The sequence below is a fragment of the Arabidopsis lyrata genome (genome assembly GCF_000004255.2).
Source record: "Arabidopsis lyrata subsp. lyrata unplaced genomic scaffold ARALYscaffold_8, whole genome shotgun sequence".
Lineage (NCBI taxonomy): Eukaryota > Viridiplantae > Streptophyta > Magnoliopsida > Brassicales > Brassicaceae > Arabidopsis > Arabidopsis lyrata.
The window spans coordinates 3,691,218-3,702,615 of NW_003302548.1; the positions used below are offsets into that span (position 1 = coordinate 3,691,218).

The 11,398-nt window shown below is 36.2% G+C and overlaps 2 protein-coding genes across 2 annotated transcripts; both read left to right on the forward strand.

Annotated features, from left to right (window-relative positions):
• On the forward strand, positions 1 to 1,848 carry LOC9299686 (ABC transporter I family member 21). Its single transcript, XM_021031134.1, has 6 exons — positions 1 to 234; positions 634 to 794; positions 879 to 930; positions 1,023 to 1,159; positions 1,250 to 1,336; positions 1,414 to 1,848. The coding sequence occupies exons 1-6, from the start codon at positions 84 to 86 to the stop codon at positions 1,672 to 1,674; spliced, it is 849 nt and encodes a 282-aa protein (XP_020886793.1). The 5' UTR covers positions 1 to 83; the 3' UTR covers positions 1,675 to 1,848.
• Positions 1,849 to 6,368: 4,520 nt separating this feature from the next.
• LOC9299687 (casein kinase 1-like protein 7) lies at positions 6,369 to 10,009 on the forward strand. The gene is made up of 14 exons (XM_021031124.1): positions 6,369 to 6,914; positions 7,010 to 7,050; positions 7,231 to 7,300; positions 7,465 to 7,613; positions 7,716 to 7,811; positions 7,895 to 7,965; positions 8,073 to 8,134; positions 8,219 to 8,282; positions 8,379 to 8,463; positions 8,567 to 8,693; positions 8,790 to 8,875; positions 8,968 to 9,019; positions 9,122 to 9,255; positions 9,336 to 10,009. Exons 1-14 carry the CDS (start codon positions 6,839 to 6,841, stop codon positions 9,639 to 9,641), a joined length of 1,419 nt encoding a protein of 472 aa, XP_020886783.1. The 5' UTR covers positions 6,369 to 6,838; the 3' UTR covers positions 9,642 to 10,009.
• Positions 10,010 to 11,398: the final 1,389 nt, after the last annotated feature.

The following is an 11,398-nucleotide window of genomic DNA, read 5'->3' on the forward strand; positions in this document are numbered from 1 at the left end:
ATTTAAAGGACAACAGATTAAGCAGAGGAAGTTATACTAACTACTAATCTCTCTCTCTCTATCTGACTCTTTGATCGGAAAAAATGGCGGAGAAAAATGCGAATGCGATTGACGGTGCGATTAGGGTTAGTGGAATGCAGTTTTCTTACGATGTTCAAGATCCTATATTCTTCGATTTTAACCTCGATCTTCCCGCTGGATCTCGTTGCCTCTTGGTTGGTGCCAATGGATCTGGTAAAAATTAATTTCGAATTTTTTTGGTTTCTGGATTGATTTTGCTGTTTCTGGTTCTCAGAATCCAAACAAGGGCGAATAAATATTGTGATTCTGTTGTGTTAATTCGTCGAATTTGATTATAATGTAAAACATTTGAGTCCGTAAAGATCGATTTTTGATTCGATTCTTTCGTAGTATAGGATTTTGAAATTAACCTTGTATATATCATGTAGGACTGCGAAAATCCGAATTAGAAAAACTGTGATTAAAATCACTGGATGGTCGGAGACACTTTGTCAAAATTGTAGTTCCTTCTGTTTGGCTAATGCTGGAATGAGTTTTCATCGACGAATTCAACTTTTCTGTTGGGTTTGATTCGGTTCAAGAGATGATCGTTGTTGCGCGTTTTATTGTCAGGAAAAACTACATTATTGAAGATTTTGGCTGGAAAGCATATGGTTGGAGGAAAGAATGTGGTACAAGTGTTGGATCGCTCAGCATTTCATGATACAGAGCTTGTTTGTAGTGGTGATTTGTCTTACCTTGGAGGATCATGGAGTAAAACTGCTGGTTCTGCTGTGAGTAGTGAGATTTCAAGTTAATAGAGTGCAAGAGTTAGATGTGAGAACGTTTTGTTTCTAATTCTTTGAAATTTTTTTTAGGGTGAGATTCCACTTCAAGGAGACTTCTCAGCAGAACATATGATATTTGGAGGTGAGATTGTCTGATCGAAGTAGGAGTTTTTTTCGACACTGGTGAATTGTTTTCTTTGTGCTTATTATACTTGGGATATGTTTTATGTTTAGTTGAAGGGATTGATCCTGTGAGAAGAGAGAAGTTGATTGATCTTCTTGATATCAATCTTCAATGGCGTATGCATAAGGTTTCTGATGGGCAGAGACGTCGAGTGCAAATATGTATGGGTCTTTTACATCCATTCAAGGTAGTATAAACAACTAGAGATTGATTCAGTAATCTGAAACCCACAGCATCATGGTCATCATATCTGATCCTTAAATTGTAATGATCACAGGTGTTACTACTGGATGAGGTTACTGTTGACCTGGATGTTGTTGCTAGGATGGATTTGTTGGAGTTCTTTAAAGAAGAATGTGAACAAGTAAGCAATTCACTTCTCTCAATCATCTTATGGTTAGAAATATCAAATGCTGATTTTCTTGTTTTATATTTGAGTAGAGAGGAGCTACAATTGTATATGCAACTCACATTTTCGACGGTCTAGAGACATGGGCTAGTCATTTGGCTTACATTAATGGAGGAGAGCTGAAACTCTCGGCCAAATTAGATGAGATCAAGGATCTCAAAACCTCACCAAATCTGCTCTCTGTAGTTGAATCTTGGCTCCGGTCTGAAACCAAAGTCGAGAAGAAGACAAAGAAGAAACCTGTTGTTACCTCTCCATTTATGTCGTCTAGACAAATGGCATATTACCGATGAATCTACATATATGCCTTTGTTTAAGAGATCAGTAAGAATAAGAGCACTTCTACTCTACATATATGCCTTTGTTTTCTATGATACTTCATTTTTTAGAATCCGATGATTTTTATCATACATATGAAAAAAACCTGTAACACTACGTTTTTTAATTAAATTATTATTCTACGTTAATAGATCGGATATTACACGTATGCCTCCTCAATACTAGTATTTTGGGTACAATTCTACTTTTTATAAGTGTTGTTTCCAATTAAGGCTAATGAATCTTGTGATTCTTGTTCAAGATTTAATATTCTCACAAAATTACAGTTGAAAATAAATAAATATCTAAGTAGTTTGAGTTGTTTAGACAAAAAGTAACCAATTCATCTAGAGTTTACGGAAAACACTAAGAGGGCTGAGAACTCATCACTAGCCCAAGTTTCAAGATTTACTTGATACTAATAGTTACACATTGGTCGCTGATTCGAATGACATTTGAGAGAAAACATTACATGCTTTGGTTTCCGGTCTAAAAAAATGTAGGGGTCTAAATCCAAAACTTCTTAATAGTTCAAAATAGAAAGTAAACAAAACAATAGTTACACACTTACATTTGTTTCAATGTATATGCCTAAATCATTTTTGTTGTCATAAACTAATCACTCAAAAAAAAAAAATACAATCAAGAATATATCACAATTTTTGGTTGAATATATTCGTAGCGGTAGTATAGTTTAGCTTGTTTTTTGCTTCCTTCTCTCTTATCTCTCCAGTGTTTCCTTTTACTCGAGCAAGGGTTGGATTTTGTCTCAGATCTACATTTATAGATTTAGATCTATCCTAGATCTATGTCTATTTTGGGGTTTGATGTTCGTTTCCTCCCTCCAGATGTTGCTGTCTCCGGTGGTTGGTATTTAAGAAATCAACGGCGTGCCGTTTGGTGAGTCAACAATCTGGATTTTGCTCGCCGACGAGGAGATGTCGGGGTTGAGAAGGGTTTTGTTTGTTTTAGCTCTGTAATTTTATGAGATTATGTCTTTTCTGTTCAATCCTCTTGGCTGGCCTTTCCCTAGGACTTAATCGAATCGCATCCGTCACTATTCTTTCCCTCTGAAGGCTTTGGTGAGTCGATCAAGCGGCTGTTTTAGTCTCCTCCACACGAAGTTATTTTCAGGTTTGGTCGAGACCTGATTGTTTGTGCTGCCTCCTAACCGGTTCGACATTTGTTTCGATTTCTCCGGCCCCTGGCAGTTTCGTCGGTCTTGTCAATTATCTTTTGAAAGATTTGTCTTGCCATCCCATGGAAGCACAAGTTTCAAATTTCTGAAGTCTACCTATATCAAGCGAGGACAAGTAGAGTTGAAGCTACGGTTGGTTATTGTCGGTGTTCTAATATGTCTAATCGTTTTTCGCTCTCGGGTTTGGACCAGTTTTTGAGTTTTGAGTAGTGATGTTTGCATATCTCATTGAAGAGCTTTTGTTTGTATAAGAATTTGTTTCCCGTGTAGTCGGGCTTTGTCTCTCGAGATTCCGAGCTAGGTTTAGTCGGAATCTGCGGGCTTTGTCTCTCGAAATTCCGAGCTTAGTTTAATCGGAATTTGCGAAATTTGTCTCTCGAAGTTCCGAGCTTAGTTTAGTCGGAAATTGCGAGCTTTGATTCCGGTGTGTCTGGCTTATGTATTCTTCCTATGTATCATTCCCTTGATTTTTAATATTACCAGATGACAAAAATATATATATATATATATATATATATTCGTACAAATACAACTATTTACGTTTAATCATGATTGGTTAAAAGTTAAAACTAGCAAACTCCAGCAAAAATTCAGGTTTGTATTGTTTTTTTAAATCAACTACACAAAATACAAAAAAAGTATATGTGTTTGGCGTATAATTTTTTTTTTTGTAACAAAATAAATAAATTAAAATACTATTGTTAAAACAATGTTTGCATGATTAAATAAGTCTGTTAGAGCATGTTACGCTTAACCTCTAAAATATATAAAACCAAAAAACCACCATATTAACTTTTGTTCCCCTCTTCACACAACTTTTTTTGTTTGTTTCCTACACAAAACCTTAATCAGGATATTTTTGTTAATTTATCCGACTGTAAAAAAATAATTAAACCTTACTTACCAAAAAACAAAACACAATTTTTTTGTTAAAAAGGGAAACCAAAAAAAAAAAAAACAAAGGAGGACGACAAAAATGTCACAAATCTCCTCCATTTCTTCTCGCCTCTATTCGTATTAATTTACCCAATTTTTCCTTTTCGTTGTTCAACGAAAATCTGATTTCATACCCAATTCCCGAGCCAAATCCATCTAAAGTTTGGTGCTTTTCGTTTTGGGATTACTTCGATTCCTAAATCTGATTTAGGGTTTTAATCAATTCGGCAATCGGGTTTCTTTTTTTTTTTTTTTGACATCAAACACTCCAATATATTAAGTTAAAGGCATACAAACTCCTCTCTAGGAGGAGACGAACGAAGACCAATAAACTTACATAGGAGGATAGATACCCACAGTATGTTGCTTCGAGAGCAAAACAACATCCGGACTTTAATACAATAAAACAAATAACTAGATTGAAGAGCTACAACAAAAGAAATAGAAAAACTAGTGATAGAGAGTTCCACCACGAAGGAAGGATTCTCGTCGATGCGGAGGGCTGTCCTTTTCCAGAATGCCAAGCTCCATGATAACCATTGCCGCAAGGAATACAAAAGACTCCAAGCAGTTTTATACTTCCAATAATGCGCCTGAAGTGCATAAGCACTCATTCCCTGAAAAGGGAGGTCGCAAAAAGGACGAGATGAAAATCTCGCAATCCAAAGTCCAAAGTCGTCGAAGAAGAGGAGGATTCGAAACCACACAATTGTATGCAGAGTTCCCGAACCAAGCAAAGAGATGCCGTGAAGGTTAGTGTCTGTGAGTATGAGTGAAGAAAAAGGGTATAAAAGTGCTCCCGGTCTCGCATAGGTAGTCACCCGAGAAAACAAAGTGTTTTGGGACACACCTAAGCATCTCAGGAGGAGGCACATTAGAAATTTACCTCGCCATTGAGGGATGGTAGCAGAAAAGGTCTCTCTTTCAACAAAGGGGAAGTTAAAGCCATGTCTCTCCTCATGGGAGGAAATAATGGAGTCGGGAAACATCAAATCCAGTGTCAACATTCCAATCATGCCATGACCACCTCGGAAAGTGGTTTGGGGAAGTGATCTCTCCAAAGCTGAGGAGGGTTGCGGAAGTGATCTCTCCATAAAGGAGGAAGTTTGTAAAAAATGTTTCTTCATAAAGAAGAAAACTGATCTTGAGCCATCACAAATCAGTAGATATGATTGACAGTAGATTAAATGGCTTGATCGAAATACTGTTATAAAATTGATTTCAGCCCAAAGAGTTGTAAAAACTATGTTACGTTTCAGGTTAAAGGGCTTGAAAAATGTCTGGATGTGGGAGAGAAAATTAAAAGGGTTGGGCTGAAATATAACCAGGCCCATCTTGCCACAGGCCCAAACCTAGGCCAAGACAGTAAACCCTAATTTCTCAACCGTAGAGATGTGTATGAGGCGGTGGCTCGACGGAATTGCAGCAATCAACAGCTGGGAAGATCTCCGGCTTGCTGGGATAGATCTCGAGAGCGGCAGAGTGGGAGGGTTCGTGTAACAAAGGGCTCGTCGGGGAAGAGATCTTTTCCGACGGCGGGTGTAAAGCTGGATGTGGAAGGAGAGAACTTCTGGGTTTGTCGATAGCGCATGAAGATTTATCATCAGCTTCAAAGATGTCATCACCGGAAGGTGAGAAACTGGAGAGGTTCGAGTTGTAGCCATCTTTACCGGAAATCCGAGCTTCCACATTTTGGAAATAGATCTCACCGGCGACCATGTCGACCGGTGGAGGGTGGAAAAAGGTATCACCGGAATAGAAGACCAGTGAAGCTTTGAAGTCCTTGAAAGCGTGTTTAAAAGATCTCCGACCACCAGAACTGAAATCGAAGTGAGAGGGCGGTGATGGTCGGGCTTTGTCTCTCGAGATTCCGAGCTAGGTTTAGTCGGAATCTGCGGGCTTTGTCTCTCGAAATTCCGAGTTTAGTTTAATCGGAATTTGCGAAATTTGTCTCTCGAAGTTCCGAGCTTAGTTTAGTCGGAAATTGCGAGCTTTGATTCCGGTGTGTCTGGCTTATGTATTCTTCCTATGTATCATTCCCTTGATTTTTAATATTACCAGATGACAAAAAAAAAATATATATATATATATATATATATTCGTACAAGTACAACCATTTACGTTTAATCATGATTGGTTAAAAGTTAAAACTAGCAAACTCCAGCAAAAATTCAGGTTTGTATTGTTTTTTTAAATCAACTACACAAAATACAAAAAAAGTATATGTGTTTGGCGTATAATTTTTTTTTTTGTAACAAAATAAATAAATTAAAATACTATTGTTAAAACAATGTTTGCATGATTAAATAAGTCTGTTAGAGCATGTTACGCTTAACCTCTAAAATATAAAAAACCAAAAAACCACCATATTAACTTTTGTTCCCCTCTTCACACAACTTTTTTTGTTTGTTCCTACACAAAACCTTAATCAGGATATTTTTGTTAATTTATCCGACTGTAAAAAATAATTAAAACCTTACTTACCAAAAAACAAAACACAATTTTTTTGTTAAAAAGGGAAACCAAAAAAAAAAAAAAAACAAAGGAGGACGACAAAAATGTCACAAATCTCCTCCATTTCTTCTCGCCTCTATTCGTATTAATTTACCCAATTTTTCCTTTTCGTTGTTCAACGAAAATCTGATTTCATACCCAATTCCCGGGCCAAATCCATCTAAAGTTTGGTGCTTTTCGTTTTGGGATTACTTCGATTCCTAAATCTGATTTAGGGTTTTAATCAATTCGGCAATCGGGTTTCTTGGGATGAAGTATTCGGAGTTTCGGATTTATTGATTTTCATGGTGGGTTTTTCTTTTTGAAGCTTGTTAATGAAGAATTGACTTCTGGAATCTCGATCTCTGAAGGTTTTTCCGATGTTAAATTCTTGAATCTGGGGTTAAATGCTGAATTGGAAAATAGATCCAGGTGCTAATTAAGGAAAAAGGAGGTTTCTTTTTTGATATTGATTTTGGGAATTTTGAGGTTTGAAAGAGAGATCAGAGAAGATGGATCTTGTAATCGGTGGGAAATTTAAGCTTGGAAGGAAAATTGGTAGCGGATCATTTGGAGAGCTTTATCTAGGTAAACAAAAGAAGACCAATTATTGTAAATTTTGAAGATTTCTTCAATTTAATATTTTGGGTTTTACATGTTAAATGTTGAGCAATTTTTTGCAGGTGTAAATGTCCAAACAGGAGAAGAAGTTGCTGTCAAGTTGGTAATAATTTACCACATTTATCAACAACAATTAATCTCTCTATACAAAAAAAATGTTTTCTTTGTAATAATTCTTGTCACATGAAGGCTATGAGAAATTTGCTTTGTTGTTGTTGTTGTGTGCTTTGGATTTGGTTCTTTACTTTTTTTAATTCTCCTTTTGATTGATGCCAATTATTAGGAAAATGTGAAGACCAAGCATCCACAACTTCATTATGAGTCAAAGTTGTACATGCTGCTTCAAGGAGGATGTGAGTGTCACTTAAAACCATCATAGTAGAACTTTCTCGATTCGTGATGATTTAGTGTATATGCTTCTTCATTTACAGGCTTTTATTAGTTTTACATATTGTTTTGGTTGCATTATTGTTTTGCGAATAATTAAAACATTTTTTTGTTTTGTTTTGTTGTGAAGCTGGTATTCCGAACCTCAAGTGGTTTGGAGTTGAAGGTGATTACAGCGTAATGGTTATTGACCTTCTAGGTCCTAGTCTGGAAGACTTGTTTAACTATTGCAACAGGAAGTTCACATTGAAAACGGTTCTCATGCTTGCCGACCAATTAGTGAGTTTATGTATCTGCTAGTTGGTTTCCAGCTCTTCTGTTTCACTGAATGTATGAATTTGTTTGTAATGGAGGTTATTGTTCTTTCTGTTTACGTTTCAGCTTAACAGGGTTGAGTATATGCATACTCGAGGTTTCCTTCACCGTGATATAAAACCTGACAACTTTTTAATGGGACTTGGACGCAAAGCAAATCAGGTGCTTAAATCTATCTTTGTGTAAAAACTTGTGTTTAGACATATTGTGCTTCAAACTTCTGAGATAATTTCTCTCTATTGCAGGTGTATATCATTGATTTCGGACTAGGGAAGAAATACAGAGACCTTCAGACTCACAAGCACATTCCTTACAGGTAAGATATGATGTGTTCTCCCCTTTTCCATTATCCTCACTCAAGGATCTGCATCTTTGCATCTTGATTTCCGTGAACTCAAAAGGAAATTTCAAATATTGTGGCAGAGAAAACAAAAATCTCACTGGGACAGCTCGGTATGCAAGTGTCAACACTCACCTTGGAGTCGGTAAGAATGTTGATCTCTGGAATTTTATGTATTTTGTGTATTTTTTGTCAAATACTTAATTAGTTTTCGCTGCTGTTTGAACAGAACAAAGTCGAAGGGATGATTTGGAATCACTTGGTTATGTTCTTATGTATTTTCTCAAAGGAAGGTTAGTGTCTACAGTTTCTCTGCCTCAGTCTGTCAAATTCTGTATATTTTCTTGAACAAAGGTTAAACTATATGTTTTTCTTTTTTTGGCTATCAGCTTACCATGGCAGGGATTAAAAGCTGGGACAAAGAAGCAGAAGTATGACAGAATCAGCGAGAAGAAAGTGTCAACTCCTATAGAGGTTACAACAACTTGTCAATCCGATAGGATTTTCATTTTGGCGTTTATTGGTAATCTAGCTTTTCCAACTGAGCTTAGTATGTTAATGGAATGTTTTGATGTAGGTGTTGTGTAAAAACCACCCGTCTGAATTCGTTTCATACTTTCATTACTGCCGATCTTTACGGTTTGATGATAAACCTGATTACTCTTACCTCAAGAGGCTTTTCCGTGACTTGTTCATCCGAGAAGGTTCTTATCTTAACATCATTCTACCGAGAAATTTTATTTTCTTACTGTTTCAAGCCGCTCTCGTCTTATTTATTCAAACTGTTGAAACTTTTACAGGTTATCAATTCGATTATGTATTTGACTGGACAGTCCTAAAGTATCCTCAAATCGGAAGTAGCTCTGGTTCTAGTTCACGAACAAGGGTGATTTAAAAAAATCTTTTTCTTGTATTTTTACTCTCTTTGCTTTTGAGTTTCTCTATGCTTATGTCAATGTAAATCTTCGGGTTTTCCAGCATCATACAACAACGAAACCAGATCCTATCGAAAGACAAGAGAGGATCCCAGGTAAAATTCTGCTTCTACTATACTTCTATTGGAAATCTCAGAACCACACAAATTCATTCCTCACTCTAATTTTACTCTTCTTTTTATTTACCATTCGTGTAGGAAAGGAAACAACCCGTTATAAAATCCCAGGTGCAGTGGAGGCATTCTCCCGAAGACACCCGACTACAACTTCTACGCCACGCGATCGTTCCAGATCAAGAAACTCAGATGACGGACCTTTCTCTAAGCAGACAGTAAAAACCGTACTCTTTACATACATTAATCAAAACCGCTAAATAAGACAAAGACTTAACTGTATTTTTTTATTTGGCAGCACGGAGACTCCGAAAGAGCAAACAGTTCCTCAAGATACAGAGCATCTTCTTCTAGGAAAGCCGTTGCTGCCTCAAGCTCCCGGCCAAGTTCTGCAGGTGGACCAAGCGAAAGCCGAGCTTCAAGTCGCCTGGTTTCATCAAGCGGTGGTGGTGGCAGTGGAAGTGGCAATGGCCGTCCCTCGACTAGCCAGAGAGTCCAAGCTGGATATGAATCCAAGACTTTGTCTTTCTCTCGCGCAACAGCTTCAAGAAACACTAGGGAAGATCAATTGAGAAGCTTCGAGCTTCTCTCTCTTCGGAAATAAAGCTAAATGATGAAGAGAGAGACAGCAAACTCCATGAAAAACCCAAAGAAATTACCTCTGAGAAAGATGAGAATCTTGGTTTGAGGGAATTCATATATTTGAGCTTGATGAAATTCTCATATCTTTTACATGTAATTTCAGCTTCAGCTTGCAGAGATCTTTCCCACCACTCGTCGTTTGTTTATGTAATTGTGATGTGTTAGACAAAATAACAATCAAAATGTAGAGAGAGTTTCTATGTAAAAACGGTGAGACTTCTATCCGTATATTCGATTACTTCGAACCTATCTGTACTGTACTGTAATAAACAAAACAATCAACTGCTCTTTGGTCTCTTTTAATGCCAAAGCTCTTCCTTTTTCTGGGCATTCATTTTCTTGTAAAAATTTGACTTTATTCTCAGCTATCCTGTTATATTTCTCTTCGTGCTAAGTTAAAGAAGAGGAAAAAATCCGAAAAAACCGTCATCTATTTATTTTTTTTGGCCGTTTAATACATGTACTGTAGTTTTAAAATTGGAATAAAAGTACCTCGTTTAATTGTTGTTGTTTTTAAATTCTTTGTTTTTTTAAATTTTGGTAGATTCGTACATCCGCCTTAACGGCTGTTAAGTTTCGATGGAGGTCGCAAAGAAGAAAACCTTATTCAATTACCATGCTGAGACGACTTGATCATTTACGATTATAATTTTCATACTGTATTGTTGTTTTTATATTTAAATATTTTAAGTGACATGATGATTGTAAATTTCAATTTATAATTTTTATTTCGGTTATTACTAATACTTATTAAATTTTGTTAGTTAACTAGGATTTAACCCGCGGTACACCGCGGTTCTACATTCAGTACTAAACTAACTTCACACAGTTTATTATTCACATAAATTACCAGTTGGATCCAAACCGGAAAAAAAAAATCGAAAAAGTTCCGTAGAGTTCATAATTGCATAAAAGGAATCAAAGTAGTGACTTTCTCCCTATATATAGTCGATATCTCCCCTCTGAAAATGTTGTTTGGCCGTTCAAAAAAAATGAAAACAAAACCAAACAAAGACAAACAAATTCCCAAACAAAAACACGCATCATGAAAAAAATATGAGATAAAAGCAAGCATGATAACGACGTATATGAGAAAATCACTACATTATAAAGCTTTTAAGATTTTTTCTTTTCTAGTGGAGGGATCGTTTGTTTCTGAAGATTGCAAATCTATTCTCTATATATAGAGTGGGAGCGAAATAATGTTTACATGAAGTTTTTAGGTCAAGCCGTTGGAGATATTTAATTTGTCAAAAGATGAATATTTAGAACATTTAATTTAATTTTTTTTTTTTTTTTGACATGTTTGGATCGACAAGACCCGATCTATAGTCAATCTCAATTACGCGGGGTAACGCGATTTAGTGGAGTCGAACTCCGGTGGAGAAGACGGAGTCAAATGGATTTAACCACTTGACTAAAGACATATCTCATGCTCACAAAAAACAAAGGCGCATCCCCATTTAGAACATTTAATTATATGTTTAAAAACCAAAAATATAAATAGGTGTATTTCCTATATTTTCTCACAAAGATTAGTCAACGATTTGGTAAGTTCAAATTTTAGAAAAACCCCTAGTCATCCGTTTGAAGAATAATAAATGTTCATAAAGTTTCATGAAAAAATAAATCCAACGACACCTTGAAGGAAACGGATCAGAATGACTTGATCCGATTTTCTTTTCCTTTTTATTATTAATTTTACCATTAATATGGCTA

Coding starts and splice junctions, on each gene's coding strand:
- LOC9299686 (XM_021031134.1), top strand. CDS start 84: ATGGCGGAGAAAAATGCGAATGCGATTGACGGTGCGATTAGGGTTAGT. Junction 235..633: donor GGTTGGTGCCAATGGATCTG/GTAAAAATTAAT, acceptor TTTTATTGTCAG/GAAAAACTACATTATTGAAG. Junction 1,160..1,249: donor GTCTTTTACATCCATTCAAG/GTAGTATAAACA, acceptor TAATGATCACAG/GTGTTACTACTGGATGAGGT.
- LOC9299687 (XM_021031124.1), top strand. CDS start 6,839: ATGGATCTTGTAATCGGTGGGAAATTTAAGCTTGGAAGGAAAATTGGT. Junction 7,301..7,464: donor CATGCTGCTTCAAGGAGGAT/GTGAGTGTCACT, acceptor TTTGTTGTGAAG/CTGGTATTCCGAACCTCAAG. Junction 8,283..8,378: donor ATGTATTTTCTCAAAGGAAG/GTTAGTGTCTAC, acceptor TTTGGCTATCAG/CTTACCATGGCAGGGATTAA.